The 19,330-nt window shown below is 42.6% G+C and overlaps 1 protein-coding gene across 1 annotated transcript in view; it reads right to left on the reverse strand.

Moving 5' to 3' along the window:
* LOC145405462 (irregular chiasm C-roughest protein-like) overlaps positions 1 to 19,330 on the reverse strand; it is a 185,318-nt gene that overhangs the window by 50,432 nt on the left and 115,556 nt on the right. The window contains exon 10 of the mRNA XM_080276807.1: positions 14,290 to 14,397. Coding sequence (XP_080132933.1) covers positions 14,290 to 14,397 — 108 coding nt within the window. The remainder of the gene's footprint in view (positions 1 to 14,289; positions 14,398 to 19,330) is intronic.

Genomic DNA, 19,330 nt, shown 5'->3' on the forward strand with positions numbered 1-19,330 from the left:
TATTTTTCTTTTCTCATTTCTTTCGTGTTAATCTGTTGCTTTATACTTTGTTTTCCTGTCACTAGACGCTTACTGGTTCAACATTCTCGCATTTCTTATAACTTTTATTTTTTTGTTAGTCTTTATACCTCCTGCCATTTAATCATTGGCGGTCTGGTTTCCCTATCCATAGAGAGATGGAATACCGCGTTACCCACGTATTCCCTGCGCGCAACGAAAGGAGAATAATAGTAAAAAAAGCAGGGACTTGCTGGAAACCTCTCCCTAACCTCCCTCCTTGTACTGGTATCCGGATGTAGGGAACTCACCACCTGTGTTTTGCGCACCTTTCTAAATTGCATCTGGGATCTGGTTAACCCCTTTGCTGCCTAAGTGTAGCATTTTTCATTAATACCACAACCAGATGATTTTATTCAACGAAACGTATGGTAGTGAAGGCGTTAGAAATACCGAATTCTCCCATGCTTCCTTCAATACCCAGTGCCTTCTCCTTACCCCCTTCAATACCCAGTGTCTTCCGCTAACCCTTTCAATACCCAGTGCCTTCTCCTTACCCCCTTCAATACCCAGTGCCTTCCCCTTACCCCTTCAATGCCCTGTGTCTTCCCCTTACCCCCTCAATGCCCAGTGTCTTCCCCTTACCCCTTCAATGCCCAGTGTCCTCCCCTTACCCCTTCAATGCCCTGTGTCTTCCCCTTACCCCCTCAATGCCCTGTGTCTTCCCCTTACCCCCTCAATGCCCAGTGTCCTCCCGTTACCCCCTTCAATATCCAGTGTCTTCCCCTTACCCCGTTCAATACCCAGTGTCTTCCCCTTACCCCCTTCAATACCCAGTGTCTTCCCCTTACCCCCTTCAATATCCAGTGTCTTCCCCTTACCCCCTTCAATATCCAGTGTCTTCCCCTTACCCCCTTCAATACCCAGTGTCTTCCCCTTACCCCCTTCAATACCCAGTGTCTTCCCCTTACCCCCTTCAATACCCAGTGTCTTCCCCTTACCCCCTTCAATACCCAGAGTCTTCCCCTTGTCCCCTTCAGTACCCACCCTCACCCTTTCTTTGCCCAGCGCCTTCCCCTTACCCTCTTCAATACCCCAACCCCTTTCAATACCCCTAAGCTGAGAATTATAGCCTGCTGGTAACAAGAATGGAATATAAAGGACGTCATTGGATTGTAAGGATTAATTCACTGATCCATGCCGTGGGAGAGATCAAAGAGGCTTGCATGGGATCTCCTCACCCCTTGTTTACATTGGAAGTAGGGTTAATTGGATCTAGCATGATACTGAACATAGTCTTCTCTCATGACTTACCGAAAGCAAGGGTGTATCGATAACTTAATTCTAATGGCACGAACACACACACACCGAAATAGCAGAAACTTCCATTTTATTTATTTATTTTTGGGTTAGAAGCATCTTTAGGAGCGACCTTCCCTGTCTGTCACGTACTATATAATTGTTGTCGGGAATTGGTGCTTCACTCCCATAGACTTGAACAACTTCAGCGAGGCCACACCTCATCACACCACACAGCGTAACACACCTTACCTCCCTCTTACACCACACCACACAAAATCACTTTTCCACACCACACCACACAAAATCACTTTTCCACACCACACCACACCAAGGGCATTCACCGAGGGGCCTTGAAGCCCCCTCATCAAATACTTTTGTACTTGTTTTTCTTGTACCTAAGTGAAAATCTAAAACTGTGTTGATAAAGTAGGATTCATCACGTTGTTGTAGTTGTGCCGATTTTTTTTTTTTAACAATGATTCACAAAATCTTAGAATCAACCAGTAAAGTCGCACAGTGAACGGACCATTCAACTATTATCACCGCCACCAAAATAGTTAAAGCTGCAACTTTATTAGAGATGCAGCCTCCATTTGCACAGCTTTACACGTCCCTAGATCGATACCGATAATAGTGAATATGAAGAGAAAAGGTCGACAGTCTATCGCGACCGATTATTAGCTCTGACATACGATTCAGGAATCATTTGAAGAAAGCTGTAGCCTTTTTATTGATGTGAAATTATATTGGTGGTAGAGGGCGCCTACCATTCACTCACTTGACGTATTTGTTGGCTTCAGTTGACTACAGTGAATGCCGAACCAGGTAGTTTCGTGTAACCTAGGTAATATTTACTTCATCGGAGAGTAACCGTGTAACCATGTACGGTAGGTTGCGGTAATTTTCCTTATTTCTTCTGGCAGGTACTCTTCCTTTGAACTACAGACGTATTTTTATTTGATTTTCCTCTCCTTTGCTACATTTCGTTCCTTTGTCATTTATTTCCTTCCACTTTGCCACTCATTCTCCTTACCGCATAGCCAAGGTCTTCTGTTTCTCCTTAGTTACCTCTTATTCTCTTATTTCCACATCTATCTAACCCACTTTTCCAGTTCACCTTTGCATTTTACGAATTCCTTTTCATGTTCCCTTCCACTTTCCTCCCTTGTTCCCTATGTGCGTTGCTGCTGCTTAATCTTTTCATCTTTCTCATTTCCATCTTATTTACTCCTCTCCTTTACCATATTTTCTCTCATTTTACCATATATTAATTTCTCCTGCCGTTATCCCCCCCCCCCTTCCGTTTCCCTTCCTCTGCCGTACTTCCTCTGCTTCCTTCTGATTTCCACATAAATTTTATTCGTCTTTACCAGGTCTTCTTTTTCATTTTCCCCTTTACTTTTACTTTTCCCTGCCACTTTTCTCCCTTCCTCCCTTCCCTCTGCCTTGCTCCCTCATACACTTTTAAGCAAGGCCCTTAAACACGTCATAGTGTAGGGAAACTTTTTAAGATGCTATTCCCTGCCACCTAACTTGATCCTGGTGGGGAGGGGGGCAGGGGAGGGAGAAAGGAAGGAGAGAGGTGGAAGGTGCGATGAGGGAGGGGGGGAGGAGGGAGGAGCTAGAAGTGAGGGAGGGAGGTAGGGGATGGGAAGGTAGAAAAGTGGAGGAGAGTACGATGGAGAGGGAGGGAGGGTGCAGTGAGGGAGGGAGGGAGAAGAAGGGGGGAGGAGGAGACACAGGAGTCGGGAGTAAAGGGAAGGGAGAGGTTAAGGATTAAAATGAGAGAGAGCGAGAATATATATAACAGCGAGGAAAGTAGGGAGGAGGAGAGGGAGATCCAGAATCAAAACAGATTAAATGGGAAAGGAAGGAGAGAACACCAGGGCAAGGATGAGAGGGCAATGGGTTAATGGGCAGAGATTGATTGCTGTGAAGATAAACATTAATTGTGAGAATATTGGGAATGGGAGAACAAACCGTGGGAGAAAAGTATTTATTCTGTTGACTCCGATAACTACCTCTTTTATTCATTTATCATTGCCTTTACTAGATTAGTTTATTCTTGTTTGGACAGACACCGGGTAGTGAAGGGTTTAAGTAATGGCCCTGTCTAGCCACTCAAGTGTTTTCTAATGTGAATAAAATCGTCTGGGGATAGCAAGAACTAACACAAAAATGCTGTATCAGATTGAAAGGGAAAAACGATGGGAAGTGATAAGAAGAAGTGAATCAAGAAATAAAGAAAACGTAGATAATGTAGAAAAGAGAAAGAATAATATAAGAATACAAATTGACGTCGAATGTAGCGAATTGAAGGTAGTATGGTAAAAATAAAATAAATTTTTGAAAGTAATGCAGCAGTGACCATTAAGGGAAAGGAGAAGGGATAAATGGCAGGTTGAAATGAAAGGGAGGGAGGAGGAAGAATGAGTGAGAAAATGAAGGGAGGAGGAGTTGAGAGAGGGAAATGAAGGCGGAGCGAAGTAATGAGGTAGAGAAAGGGGAAAGGAAAGCATGAGGGGTGTTGGAAAGAAGGGGAAAGACTAATATATATGTATAATAATATGTATGTATGTATGCATATATGTCCGTACATGGATACATGTGCTATATATACATACAGTATAAAATAATATAACCAAAGATGTATAATATGAGAGAGAGAGAGAGAGAGAGAGAGAACGCTCATGACAAGCAGGTAAGGGGATTATTATGACCAGAGAGGAGAAGGGAAGGATAGAGGGGCAGTAGAGAATAATGAAGAGAATTAAGAGGGGGAAGAGATGGTTGAGGGGGAAGATGAGATTAAGGCAGGGGAAGACGAAGAGAGAAATACGAGATAGGAGGAAATGAGGATGGACTGAATGGAGGGCTTCGAGGAGGAGAAATATTTTGTGATAATAGTTTTTACGTGGAGGAGCTTTTCTAGGAACGAGGGTGTCTGTCAGGCCCTCAGTATTTTTATTATCCGGGAAACGAGGCGCTCAAATCGTGTAAAATTTAGCGAACTCCCATACTAAACCACGTTGTTCCCGCACCTTGTATTTTTTGTTTTATTTTTTTTTTATTTTTTTTTTTTTTTTTTTTTTTTTAATGACTGTGGGCATAGATTTGACAGTCAGTTCCCTAAATATATACCAGTAAACCTCGTACTTGCCTCACACCTTCACATGTCATCAGTAGTACATAGGTAAATATATGGACCTTCACAGTTAGATATGTTTATAGATAGATATAAGTATGATAAAGACAGGATGCAAAAGAACTAGAGAAGGAGCGAGGATAAATACAAGGTGGAAGGGAACAAAGGAGAGTAGAGGATAAGGTATGAAAACGGGAGAAATATTTTGTGATGATAAAGTGACACAGGGATAAATGGAAAATACGATGGTGAAAGAGGGAAGAGGGAGAGCCGAGAATAAGAGAGGGTGGACATAGGTGAACCGTGCCTCGTATATTCCCAGTCACATTGCTCAGTAAACACATGCCGCATTTTTGTTTATTGGACTAGGCCCGTTTTTTCTTCAGTTAAGGAAGCTCCCCAACACCTTTTCTTAAGTGATTTATTTTGCTTAATACAACTTATTGACCTGTTTCGTGATACATGTACTTCTTCTAACATCGCTTTTCTTTGCACAAATATTACACAAAAGGATATTAACCAGCAATATCCAAAACTAAGTTGCAAAGGAAGAGGTACTAGGGAACTTCCTGACCTGACGAGAATGCTGGCTCAGGTATCGTATTTCCCTGCCTTTTCTTTTTCTTTTTTTTCATTTATTTTTTCTGTTCGTACGTTCGTTCGTTCTTGTGTTATTTATGCAGCTTAGGCTATGTCGATATATGAAAGACGTAAATGGCATGCAAAACAATAATAAGTCCAGCATGTAAAATAAATCGCTAAGGAAGAGGTGCTCAGAGTTCTAAAATGACTAGAAGACGGTCCTAGGAATGGTCTCGATTATAGTTGGTATTTGTGGACCAGCCATTAGCACCCGGAATAGAACCCAAAGCAGGTCATCCATCGCCTCCAGTAATTCTCCACTGCACAATACCCTTTTTACTCTAACTTGGCCTAAATCTCCCACCTCTTCATATAGATTGCTGAGTTGTGGCAATCGATTGTCACTTGAATATAGCCCTAGTCACGAAGAGGTGCTGTGGAAAGGATGTAGACCCGTCGATTGTCACTTTAATATAGCCCTAGTCACGAAGAGGTGCTGTGGAAAGGATGTAGACCCGTAGCGTTGTTTTTTATTTCGTTTTATTTTATTTTTTATGACACCGTCCTACGTGAAGCTGAAAATGGACGGAAATCTAGGGAAAGTTAGTAAAAGCAGTTGTACACCGCAGATATAAATATGCCTTGATGCCATTATTTATTTATTTATTTTTTATATATATTGTTTCATTTTACCCCAGAGATATATTTCGTGTTGGACGGATATACCTTTCATTAACTCAGTCGCCACAAGGAGGATTTTTCATTACTACACAGAAGACAGGAGGTAAAGAGATCGTACCAAAGGGATTAAATCACTTCCACCCTTCTTTCACTTTGCTTGACAGTTTGCTTCATCTCCCTCCACCCTCCTATCAACCTTCCACGTTTCTATACCTCACCCTCCATACCCCTTCCACATTATCTCCACCTCCTTCCACCCTCCTTTCAACCTTCCACGTTTCTCTTCTTCCTTCCACGTTTCTCTTCTTCCCTCCACGTTTCTCTTCCTTCCACATTGTCTCCACCTCCTTCCACCCTCCTTTCAACCTTTTACGTTTCTCTTCCTCCTTCCACCTTTCCCTTCCTTCCACAATGTCTCCACCTTCTTCCACCCTCCTTTCAACATTCCACGTTTCTCTCCCTCTTCTTCCATACTCCTTCCACATTGTCTCCACATCTTTCCACTCTCTTTGCACATCCATTCTTTCTGCCCTCCTCCACCATCAGTTGTCAACACTCCACTCGACACTTTTCCCCGGGCGAAGGACCACATCAGCACACTGAGAATATTGTACCGTCACTCTGGAAATTTGTACAATAAATCTCTAACCTTCATCATCATCATCATCATCATCATCATCATCAACGTAACATACCATTGCAGGATATAGGCCAGTCTTCCCGATCTTGTGCTATTTCTTTCCTTTACAAAACCCTAGGGTCTCTTAACGAATTTTCTGTCTCCATCGCTTGCCCTTTGTTTTTCATCTAGGAAACTGTATTTCCGGGTGTAATTTTTCTTTCGTCACACCACTTAGTTATTGGTCTTGCTCTTGGTCTTTTTGAACCAGTTATTACCCAGTCTGTTGCTTTCCTTCTCCATCGGTTGTCGTGTCTTCTTCAGATATGGTCTGCCACTGCCATTTTTTCTTCTTTTTCTATATATTTTTCTACGTCTTCAGTTTCAATCTGTTTCATAATCCAGCCAGACTCTTTCCTGTTGGGAGTCGAGTGCTTTATCGACCGTGCTATTGTATGTGTGTGTGTGTGTGTGTGTGTGTGTGTGTGTGTGTGTGTGTGTGTGAATAACTAACATTTTCGGGGCATTAGTGTTTGGTATATTTACGCAAATCGTATGCTCGTGGGTATAAACTATTCAGCAGTGCATGTATATATGAAAGATAATAAAATTTGCAATATATATCACCTACAGATATACTTTCTGATTGTAAGTTTGAATCTATTTATGTAAGAATCTTATACCGGTGTGTATAAACTTTATGAAAGATGATAAGATTCTAGTTTGGGTGCATTATTTTTTTGTTAGAATCTACCCAGTTATAATTTTATGTTAGAATCGACCCAGTTACTATTTTTTGACATGTTAGAATCGACCCAGTTATTATTTTGACTTAGAATCGACCCAGTTACTATTTTATGACATGTTAGAATCGACTCAGTACCATAATTATTGTATGACATGTTAGAATCGACCCAGTTATTTTATGACGTTAGAATCGACCCAGTTATTATTTTGATGGTAGAGTCGACCCAGTTATTATTTTGTGAGGTGTTAGAATCGACCCAGTTATTATTATATGACATGTTAGATTCGACCCAGCATGCAAAATATTTTGTATATAATAATTAACTATATTCTCTTCGCCTGAACTAGGTGAAAAACTGCAATCTCTCTAGAATGCTGAGCTATAGGAAGGAACTAGCACAGGAATTTAGTGCTAGACAGGGAAAAAAAATGCTGTGGAAAGGATGTATAGCCGTAGTATTGTGCTGCCAAATAAGTTAGCTATGGGGAAGAGGCTGTAAGAGGAAGATGATTTTAGCCAAGTTAAAGTGAATGAACTAGAATGACGATGAATTTCCGTAGGCAAAAATGTATCCAGTATACGAGAAATGTACTATTATATACCTGTAAAAGTCTCAGTCGCCTTCCATCCACCTAACCAAACTACCCAAATCCGACCAATCCCCCAGCTTGCTACAGACAGGACCCACCGCCAGGCTTAACACACAATAATTTAGTTACGTAGACAGATTTGCTATCTGGTCTGTTTATTTGATTCCAAGATGATATTTGACCAGCTACAGAAACAAGGATATTTACTGGACTGACAGGCATATTAAGTTAGTACAGAACTCTGATCATTAGAGTATGTTGGATGTTAGTGTATTGTTGGGTTGGGTGGGTAATGTTTGCCCTCCTATTGAGTTAATATAGAAGTTGGTAATAATGTTTGTGTTAGGTATAGCGTAAGGTAAAGGTTAAATATATATACCGGTATCTGTACTGAATATTTTTACATTCTTATTTTTTTTGGTGTGTCTTTTTGTAATTGTTTCTAAATATACTCGTATCTTCAGCACTCAGAAGCTTATCGAGTTACCGGTATTGGGGAAAAGTTAAGAATGTTGTATTAGGAGATATGTTGCTATATTAAATTAACCATATGCCGTATACTCCTCTTATCAAGGAAGTTCCCGTTTGCTATTGATTTGATACCAGGAATCTCTTCAGGGCTCGCAGGTTTACCGAGAGAACATAGAAAATTAGTTGGGGACGCTCACCATCCACTCACTCGATGTAGTGCTTCTGTCGGGTGTCTGCCCTTTCCTCTCCTCCATCCTTCTTTCCTTCCATCCTCTTCTGTCTTCTTTTACTTCATTCTTTCCGTGTCCTTCTGCCTACGGGGAAGTTTACACTCTTCTTCTTTCTTTCCTTCATTCTTTTCCTTCTGCCTGTGGGTGACTCTACACTGAGTGACAAGCCAAATGGTTTCCTGTACACCAGGAAACCATTTACTACGCTGGGTGTTAACAGTATAACCAAATATTGGCGCCTGGTGGTTTAGTGAGTAATTATTGCGCTCCAATCGTATTGAGCCGGTGAAGGTTTATATCCAAGGGGTGGTTGGGGTTGATTGCTCATGTAATGCCACTCAGGGATGAGTGAGGCTGGTCACTCTAATCTTAAATGTCGGGACCAACTGCTTAGCCCCGGGCTCCTACGCTCCTCATTGGGCAATGTAGGATTGGATGATGGATGGATGAATGGACACAGAAAATTGACGGTTTTTACTTGGTTGCAGTGAAAGATGTGCATTATTGTATTAAATATTATCATATGTCCTTTTATATACGAATGTGGACACTGCGAACTGTTTACAAGGATTTATTATTATTATTATAGAGACGCGTTTTTTTGTACCGTTTTGAGGAACTTATCTGGTAAGTAGTCAGTAGTAGTAGTAGTTATGGTAATAGTAGTCGTAGTAGTAGTAGTAGTAGTAGTAATAATTGTATCCAGCCAATAGCTAAAAATACACGGGTCTGATATGAGGTGTCGTGATTGATTCAGCAGGCGATGAGAGAGAGAGAGAGAGAGAGAGATCCCGTTTTATCTCCCTTACCCCATTTTAGGACAATAAGATGGAGTACTGGCAATTTTTTGGACCATTTTCATTTCAAGAAATTTTCCTGCATGACATATCGGCAAAAATTCACAGCCAGGGGAAACTTATTTATTTATTAATTTCACCACTAATGCCCTGGAAATGAGGCGGGGACGAGTGCAGATTGTGTGAAAAATTGAATCTGAGGCTGGCCATTGATAGAGCACATCCCCTCCTCCCCCTCAAAAAAAAAAAAAAAAAGTTAATACTTTCCATTGAGCTCCATTTGGCAACACCTGTCAGTCTTGCCATATGGTGGGTTTTGTTTTTATTTTTCTGTTTCTGTTCATCCTCGTCTTTCCCTATTTTCTGTTTCCTTTCCTCATTCCATTTCTCTCTCTCTCTCTCTCTCTCTCTCTCTCTCTCTCTCTCTCTCTCTCTCTCTCTCTAAGGTAAATCACTTGGAATGAAAATGGCTTTAAGAACTGCCAGTACTCTGTTTTGTTGTCCCAAAATACCTAAAATATGCTTAAAAAGGGATAAAACAGGATTCTCTCTCTCTCTCTCTCTCTCTCTCTCTCTCTCTCTCTCTCTCTCTCTCTCTCTCTCTCTCTCTCTCTCTCTCTCTCCCCCTATATTTTCCACTATGAATGACTGGACTAGGACATTGATACGCATTTCACCCCGTATTGTGTATGGAATCAATATTTATCCACACCATTCTCTAAATTCGACACCGAGTTGATGGCGATATTGTAAGTTAGAATTTTTGCCTTTTTTTTTTTTTTCGATGATTGTGGCTATAGTTATGTGGTGTATAGAAGTTTGTATGGATTTTGTTTGGAACGTGTTTTTGTTATGCTCTTGTTTGAAATGCTGCGGGTGTGTTTTTGTTTAGTTAGTGATATTGTGAAGGGCGGTGTTTGGTCGTGGGAAGAGATCGTCAATACTGAGCAGGGACAAAAACACCCGGTCTATCATATCGACTACCCCTCACAGGGTACGACGTCTGTCAATAGATAGGTAGATATGCGAAAGCCGTTGGTGAAATTCTGAAGCTGATTTTTGTTAGTGGATTCATGATACGTATACGTAATGGGAATTGTAATGTTCATTTTGTTTGTGAATTTCTAATGGGCGTTTTTAGTTGGACTTGGGATTATGTGTCGTAGTAAGCGAGGGCGTCCCCCATCCACTCAGTTGATTTAATCTTACGAGTTGGTGACTCCACACTGTGAAAAGTCAGATCCTCTCTTGTAGTCCCGGATACCATCGAGATTTCTAGGTGGCAACCCTCTAACTAAATAAACGCCTGGTGGGCGCTCCAGTCTGATGCAGTTCATAAGGGATGGCATTCGAGGTGTGCACTGGGATTATTGCTTAAAGAATGCCGCACAGGAACGAACAACTGTTCATTTGTCTTAAATATGCGGTCTGAGTACCGTAACGTAGTTCTAAATCTCCACTTTCGTGGTGGAAGCTAAAGAACCGGATGACGCAGCTATAGAGTTGTGATACATATTCATGTCCGAGAAATTCTGAAGCTTATTTGGTAATGCAGTTCTAAAGTGTTTATTTTAATGTGTTGTAGAAACGAAATTTATTATTATGGCAATCGGTTTGCTGTGCATTGCTTAACTTCAATACCAGAGGCCTGCAGAAGTCATACAATACAAGGTGGAAAAGAGAAGTTAAAGTATGCATGATTTTTTTGAGTAACTTCTTCAAAATTGCCATTTTATATTAAGAGAATGGTGCCATGATAGTATGGCTTGTTAATAATGGTGGACCAAGATCCAGTAGTTGTCTTAGTTTTGTGTGTCTTCATTTCTGTTTATGGATCCTGTGCACCCCATTTATAACAGTGATAATGGTTAGGATGACGATGAGGAGGATAATGGCACATCTTGCTTTGTGTTTGTTTTCTTTCTCCTAGATACAGGTATAGCTTCTTCACCTTACCTCTTTGCTTTCGTCACAACCAACACCTGATATTAGATTACATACCGGCATCCATTATTACACACCTCACCATCCCACAATATCCTCACAGCTCCCTTTCAGTTTGCCATCACGCACTTTCCTCTCGCCATTCCTCACTTTCCTCTCGCCATTCCTCACTTTCCTCTCGCCATTCCTCACTTTCCTTTCGCTATTCCAGACTTTCCTCTCGGCATTCCACGTTTTCCATTCGCTATTCCACACCTCTCGTCATTCCACATTTTTCTCTCGCCATTCCCCACTTTTCTTTCATTACGCACTTCCTTCTCGTCATTCCCCTCTCGCCATTCCACACTTTTCTCTCGCCATTCCACACTTCCCTCTCGCCATTCTCCTCACGTCATTCCACACTTCCCTCTCGCCATTCTCCTCACGTCATTCCACACTTCCCTCTCGCCATCCCGCACTTCCCTCTCGCCATTCCACACTTACCTCTCGCCATTCCACACTTACCTCTCGCCAATCCACACTTCCTTCTCGCCATGATACTTTTCACTCCAGAGCAGTTTGCTCAAATTGCGAAGTGGAATGCAGGTCCCTAATATTTGATGATCATATACGGAACGCCTGTGATTCGTAGGTATGATCGGCCTGCATCCCACATTACAGAGTGCAGTTAGCAACGATTAAAAAAAATAACACGTTCCAGTATCATTTGCTTTAGAAATTATAGTAAACAATGTGAGCTTTCATTTCACCACGCGATTTTAGGATTAATTATATAACCCTTACTATCGTCCTCGCCACTGTCACGTTCTCACCATCCTCGTCCTTAATCGTCACAAGAATAAAAACAATCTCACCATTCCCTGTCCTTCATCACCACAAGAACAAAAACAGTCTCACCATTCCCTTTCATCATCCCACACTCCCCTCTCACTCGCTTTCATCAGTATAAGTGTTTCCCCATCCAAGCCTTACGTAAGTCTGCTTCCAGCCCACACTCCCCTCTCTCGCCTTCCTGTCAGCTTAAGTATTTCCCCACCCACTCCTCACACTTGCTTATACCTTCCCACTTCAGACTCCCACTCATTCTTTCATCCCCGCCTCTCATCTCCTCGATCTCACCTCCTCCTCATCTTCCTTTACCATAGTCCTCCTCCTCCTCCTCAAAACATTTTCTTCCTCGCCATCATCTTCTTGGTCCTCCCTCTTCGCTCTGCTGCTCTACCACATTCCCCTTCCTCTTTACTTCATTGGCTTCTTATCTCTGCCATATCTCCTTCGACTGGGCTCACCTTCTTTCTAATTATCCTCTCTCTCTCTCTCACGTCTGACCTTTTCATCATTCTCCTTCCCCTTCTCCTCCTCCTTCGCTTTCACCATGCTCCTCCTCCTGATTCACACTCCTTTTCTTATACCTCTTGCTCTACTTCCATTCTTTTCATACACCTCCTTCCTCTTCATTCCCCCTTTTTCTTCCAATATCCCCTTCGTAATTCCCTTCCTTCCTCTTTCTCCCCCTCATATCTCTACTTCTCTTCCCCCTGCTCCGCCCATTTTTCCTCCTCTTCCTCCACTTCCTTCTTCCTCCACTTCCTTCTTCCTCCACTTCCTTCTTCCTCCACCTCCCTCTTCCTCCCCCTCCTCTTCTTTCTCCTCCTCTTCCTCCTCCTCTGCCTATTCCTCCTCCTCTTCCTCATCCTCCGCCTCCTGCGCATCCTACTCCACTTTCCCTCTCCACCAAACTTCATCTTCCTACTTCTCAAGCTTCTCTCCCCCTCCCTCTCCTTATACCCCCCCTCTTCCTCCTCCTCCTCCTCGTACCTGTTTCCATCTCCTTTTCTCCATTTTTATCTTTTCTTCCCTTTCCTTTCTCCCTTCCCATTTCCTTTCCACATTTCCCTTTTTCTCCTCCCCACTCACTCACTTTCACTCACTCTCACTCACTCACTCACTCACTCACTCACTTCTCTTGTATTTCCTCCTCCACAACCACCTCCCCTTTCTGCCACCAAATTTTTTCCCCTCCTCCCTGCATGGTCTTTCCCTGTGACCCATTCCCTCCCTCACTTTTCCTCCTCTCTCCATGGTCTTTCCCTGTGACCCATTCCCTCCCTCACTTTTCCTCCTCTCTCCATGGTCTTTCCCTGTGACCCATTTCCTCCCTCACTTTTCCTCATCTCTCCCATTACCTTCTTCCCACCCTGTCATCTTCCTCTTCCCTCCCTTCCTCACCTGTTTCGCCTCTCGTAGCTCAGTCTCTCCCATCCCTCTTTCTCTTGTTTCGGTTGCTCCCTTCCCAATCACCCTCCCATCTCACCCTCACTCGTACCGTACCTTCCCTTGTCTCATCCTCTTCCTTTCCCCCCTTCCTTTTCCCTCCATCTTTCCTTATTGTTTCTATCCTTCCTCCTGTCGTACCCCTGTCTTTTTCTCCCGTCCCTCTTCTCCCCCATCTCGTCCTTCTCACGTCATCTTTCCCATCCCTTCCTCACCTACCTCCCTCATGTTCCCTTTTCCCTTCACCTTGCCCCTTCCTCCCTCCTTCCACTCCCTCCCACAACTCTTCCTCCTTTCCCATTTCAGTCCCCTCCGTCTTCTTTTGCTCCCTTCTTCGTCCATCACCCTCCCTTATCTTCTCCACCTCTCTCCCTCCCTCCCTCCCTCCCAGTTTTTCCTCCCTATCCCTACCCCAGTTTGCTCCCTCTTCCTTCTCTTCCCTCTGTCTTGGTTATTTTCCATTTCTCTTTCACTCTTCCCCTTCCCTTCCCTCATCTCATTCACTCTTCCCCTTCCCTTCCCTCATCTCATTTACTCCTCCTCCTCCCTTCTTTCCCTCTTCCATACTCGTTCTTCCATACTCCCTGTCTCTCTCTCTCTCTCTCTCTCATACACACTTCCCATCACCCCCTTCCTCCTTCCCTCTCATTCTCCCCTCTCTCTCCCACTCATTCGCTCCTGTCCCTCACTTATACCCCATCTCCCTCCCTCTCATACCCCCTCCCTCTCTCATGCGTCCCCTTCACGACTCGTCCCTCTCTCAAGCCTCCCCTTCACTCCTCCTTCCCTCCCTCATCCCCTCCTCACTCTACCCTTCACTCCTCCCTCCCTCCCTTTCTCACCTCCCCTCCTCATCCTACCCCCACTTGTCATAGCCCCTCCCCTCCCACCTGCCCCCCCGTCACGTACCTTTGATATTGGAGTGTCTCTTGTTACACAGGACCAGTGACGCCACCACCACAGCCACCACCACCACAGCAACCACACCACCCACCACAAGCACCACAGGCACTGTCTCTGTCGAATAGATACATGCATAGATAGATTAAAGACAGATAGACATTAATACATAGGCTAATATATGTAAAACAGTCTACCTTTTCTTTATATAGGTAGTGGAAGTAAAGTTATGGTGTTGATGAATGCACCGGTCACCATACTCTGCACGGTACACATTTTTTGTTGAGTTAGATAGACAAATAGATTAAAGACAGATGGACTTCTCCATAAAATGTATAGTTTACCAGTTACAGAAGTGCAAGTATAATGATGATGATGATGAGGAGGAGGAGGAGGAGGAGGAGGAGGATTGATCATGATGATTTTGATTTATGATGATTTATGATGATGCTGATGGTGAGGATGATGATGAAGTAATATTCCCCACACACTGCACAGCAAACCCATTTCTGTGAAGTAGATTAACAGACAGGTGGCTAGATGGGAAGATTGATAGATATGTACATGGATAGTGGTTTATTTCTAGACATATTTCGACTGATTTTTTCTTGCGTCGATTTTACATTTGTAGATAAGAAACGACCCCTTTCCACTGTATGGATCGTGTGTATAGGTTAGATGTATTGAATGATCTGGATAGAGTTGTTATAGATAAGGCAGTAACACTTAGATGAGTTTGCTTTGTGGAGGGAGGTAGGTGGTGATGTAAGCAGTTAGTCATTAAAATAGGTACGGTAACTTACACACACACACACACACACACACACACACACACACACACACACACACACACACACTTTCTCTCATACACATGGTCCTTCATATCACTCTCATTCACACATTCTTAGCCTCACTGTCATGCACTCACCCCACTCTCATATATTCAGTTAACCAGTGTCACTCTCACTCACTCAGTTACTCGTTACACTCATATTTTCTTTTAGTATGTCTCACTCACTCTCATACACTCTTAGCCAGTCACTCCACTAATACACATGCCCTCTTTTTCTTTATATGGCCAAACCACCTTCTTTTGCCGGATCAAAATACTCTCTCTCTCTCTCTCTCTCTCTCTCTCTCTCTCTCTCTCTCTCTCTCTCTCTCTCTCTCTCACCTATACATTTTTACTTTTTTTTTTTCATTTCCTAGCTGTAATATTGTTTCCTCAATTTTCTTGCAGATTGAGACGCCAGAACGAAGACATAAGATTAACTGAGAAGATCAAGCTTAAGGGTGAAACTCCAGGAAGACTTGAAGTGGGTGGCTTCAGGAATGTTGCTCGTAATTTAATATATTTTTCTCCCCATCAAATTCATCTACTTACATAATATGCTTGAGGTATATACTAACTTCTGACGTTGCGGTGAAGAAATGAAAATATGACGTGAAGATGGTAGTGAACTCTTGTTGATGGTGATGATGATGATGATGGGTAATGGTAAATGTTGATAACTGTGATAAACTGATGTTTTTTTTTTTTTTTTTTTTTTTTTTTTTTTTAATGCGAGGAAGAAGGAATCAAAGGCCATGAGCCCGCAGTAACAGTTCCCTCCAAGAGAAAAGCAAAATACAATAGAGAGCCAAATTCAAGATCCGATCATTTTGAGATGCCTGGACACACTGCGTTTGAAAGACTGGAGATCATAGGCAGCAGGAAATACAGATAGAGGGAGACAGTTCCAGAGCTGACCTGTTGCATAAATGAAAGACTGGGAGTAACGGTTAACTCTTGCATTAGAGAGTTGGACAGAAAAGGGATGAGAGTTTGCTGCCAGACGGGTGCTACGCGCACGTCGTAGAGGTGGAGGAATGCAACCAGACAGTTCAGAGGAGCAGTGACCATTAAAGTAGCGATAGAAAAGAGATAAAGATGCAACAGTGCGGCGAAGAGACAGAGGTTGAAGGGAGTCAGTAAGAGGAGGAGAGTTAATGAGACGAAAAGCCTTTGACTCCACCCTATTGAGAAGAGCTGTGTGTGGGGAGCCTCCCCACACATGAGAGTTGTACTCCACACAGGGGCGGATAAAACCCCTGTATAGAGACAACAATTGTGCAGGGGTAAAGAAAGAACGGAGTCGGCTTAGCACACCCAATCTTTTGGAAGCAGATTTTACAAGAGATGTAATATGATCTTTCCAAGATAAGTCCCGAGTAAATGAAACCCCAAGCATGTTCAAGGATGATGCAGGATTAAGCTGAATATTATTAAACATTAATGGGTATACCTGTGGAAGATTTTGTCGGGTTGATAGGTGTAAGAACTGAGTCTTAGATGCATTAAAGACAACCATATTATTTTTACCCCAGTCAGAGATACGAGCCAAGTCAGACATTAGGTGTGCCATAGCCTCATCCCTTGTTTCTTCAAGTAACTGTTGAGATGGGCGTTGCGGGAACCGAATGGAAAGGTGAAGGGTGGAGTCATCAGCGTATGAGTGGATAGGGTTAGATGTACAGCTTAGAAGATCATTGATGAATAAAAGGAAGAGAGTTGGTGACAGGACAGAGCCCTGAGGAACACCACTGTTGATAGATCTAGGAGAAGAACGATGGCCGCCTACAATAGTGGCTATAGAACGACCAGAAAGGAAGCTAGCGATGAAGGCACAGATAGAAGGATAGAAACCGTCAGGGATACGGGTAGGGTGCTGTACAAGCTGCTCTAGGTCATTAAGGATAGAAAAGATGTAGGCTTGTTCACCAGGTGGATCCGTGAAAGGAGAGGAGAGCCAAAGGTGGTGGTGAACATTGAAATCTCCAAGAATGGAGATTTCAGAGAAAGGAGAAATGGACAGAATGTGTTCCATCGTAGAAGTAAGATAGTCGAAGAATTTTTGATAGTCAGTAGAATTAGGGGATAAGTAAACAGCACAGATATATTTAGTCAGAGAATGACAGGAAAGCCGAAGCCAGAGTGTGGAGAATTCAGAAGAATCAAGTTCAGGAACACGAGAGCAAGATAAGTCGTTGCGTATGTATACACAACAGCCACCTTTGGCTTTGAAATGAGTATAGAGAAAGTAGGAGGATACAGAAAAGGGTTTGCTGTCGGTTGCCTCAGACAGCTGAGTCTCCGTCAGAAAAAGAAGGTGAGGTTTAGAGGAGGAGAGGTGGTGCTCAACAGAGCGAAAGTTAGATGAAAGGCCGCGAATGTTGCAGAAATGAAGAAGAAGAGAGTCAGACAGTGGTTCCAGGCACCTCGAGTCGTCACCGGGAGAGGGGCAGATGGTGGGGGCATTTATGGTCCCCCCCCCTGGGGACTCCGAGGCTTGATTAATCGACGCCATTTTTGTGAATTTTGAATAGGAAGTGTAGTGTGTACTGTGCATGTAGTTTGGTGAAGATAGTTAGAGAAATTTGTACTGGAGAGCATGCTGGCCTACTCTCTGTGTAACTGAGACACTGAAAAAGTTCAGCAAAGGGGGATGGTCAGGAACTAGTCCTGAGGGCTGATGAAACGGGAGCTCCAGCACTCCCTGTCATCAGCTTTCCATCCACCTCGGGAGTACTGCCCTGCTCGACAGTCTACTCCACATGTGGTCATAAGGTGCTGCTGGTACTGGTATTGATAATGAGGATGAAAAATGGAGGTGATTGTAATGATGATAATGGTGGTGATAAAGTAGAGGTGATGATAGTGATAAAGTTAACGAAATGAAGAAAAAAACAGATGAGTATGCTGATGAATTACTGTATATTGCGTTCAACGACAGTGAAGAAGACATTGATTAAAGTGACAGTGGTGAGATAATGATAGACAACCAAGAAAATGAAGACGGTGATATTGGTGATAGCGATAATGACATATTTAATAGTGACGATTTACCAGGAAAATAAAAATGATGACAGTGGTTTTTGAGGATAAAGACCGTGGTGAAAATGCATAAAGAATATGTGGACGATGAAAGTGACGGGAAAACGGTGGTTAAAATTGTGATAATGATGAAAATAGACAGCTAGGAAAGTGAAGATGCCGACAGTGACTTTGAGGATAAAACATGTGCTGAAAATACGAGTATATGGAGTAAATATGAACGGTGAAGATGATGGAGTTACAGTACTGAGGATGGTGGTGGTGGTGATGATGGTGATTATGGAGACACAGATAATAGGACAAGTAAATAAGAATGAGATAAAAGATGATGGTAATGAAGTTGAACATAAGGAACAAAGCAAAAGGATGAGAAAGATGGTCTGAGTGTGATGATGATGATGATGATGATGATAGTATAGACAGAAAAACAACCAAAAAGTGGGTGGTGAAAGTGGTGAGCATGGAAGATACGTATGATGAGAGTGATGGTGGTGGAAATAGACTGGGTGGTGATGATCATGATAAATTTGATGGCAGTAACGCAGTGATGGTGATGACAGTGAAAGCAAAGATGAAAGTCGAAAGGCAGTTAGCTTGATAGTGATGATTATAACAAAAACGAAAATGACAGTCGAAATGATAATATTTGAGAGAAAATCATGAAGACAAAAGTACCTAGTTAGACCAAGCTGCTGACGGTAGTGATGGCAGTGATGATGAAAATAAGTGGTGATGATAACGGTGATAGTTAAGAACATTTTAAACCAGTAATTGAAGAACAGATCATGAAGACAGTGATAATTGCACACAGAAACAAATGAAAACTACAGCTCCGACGACAATGATGCTGATGATTAAACATCTTCGAGTCGGCATCAACAAGGAGTCATCATATTAAAGGTAAAGTAAGCGATTTTGTTAACCCCTTCAGTACGATGACTGTTTTCTTTGTCATTGGATGACGATTTTCTTGAGCTTTGAGACCTGTTGGCGTTGTTATAGATTTTGTTTCTGAGATATTCACAATAATAATAATAATATTAATAATAATAAACTTAATATGGGAATTGCATGAATTAAATACAAGTACGTCATCGTAATGAAGGTGTGAAGACCATGCTGTTAATTATTATTGTTGACTGTTACACATTGTCTTTCACTGTTTGTAGGTACATT

The sequence above is a fragment of the Coenobita brevimanus genome, chromosome 67, assembly GCF_032717465.1.
Source record: "Coenobita brevimanus isolate Jiangsu-jjx chromosome 67, ASM3271746v2, whole genome shotgun sequence".
Lineage (NCBI taxonomy): Eukaryota > Metazoa > Arthropoda > Malacostraca > Decapoda > Coenobitidae > Coenobita > Coenobita brevimanus.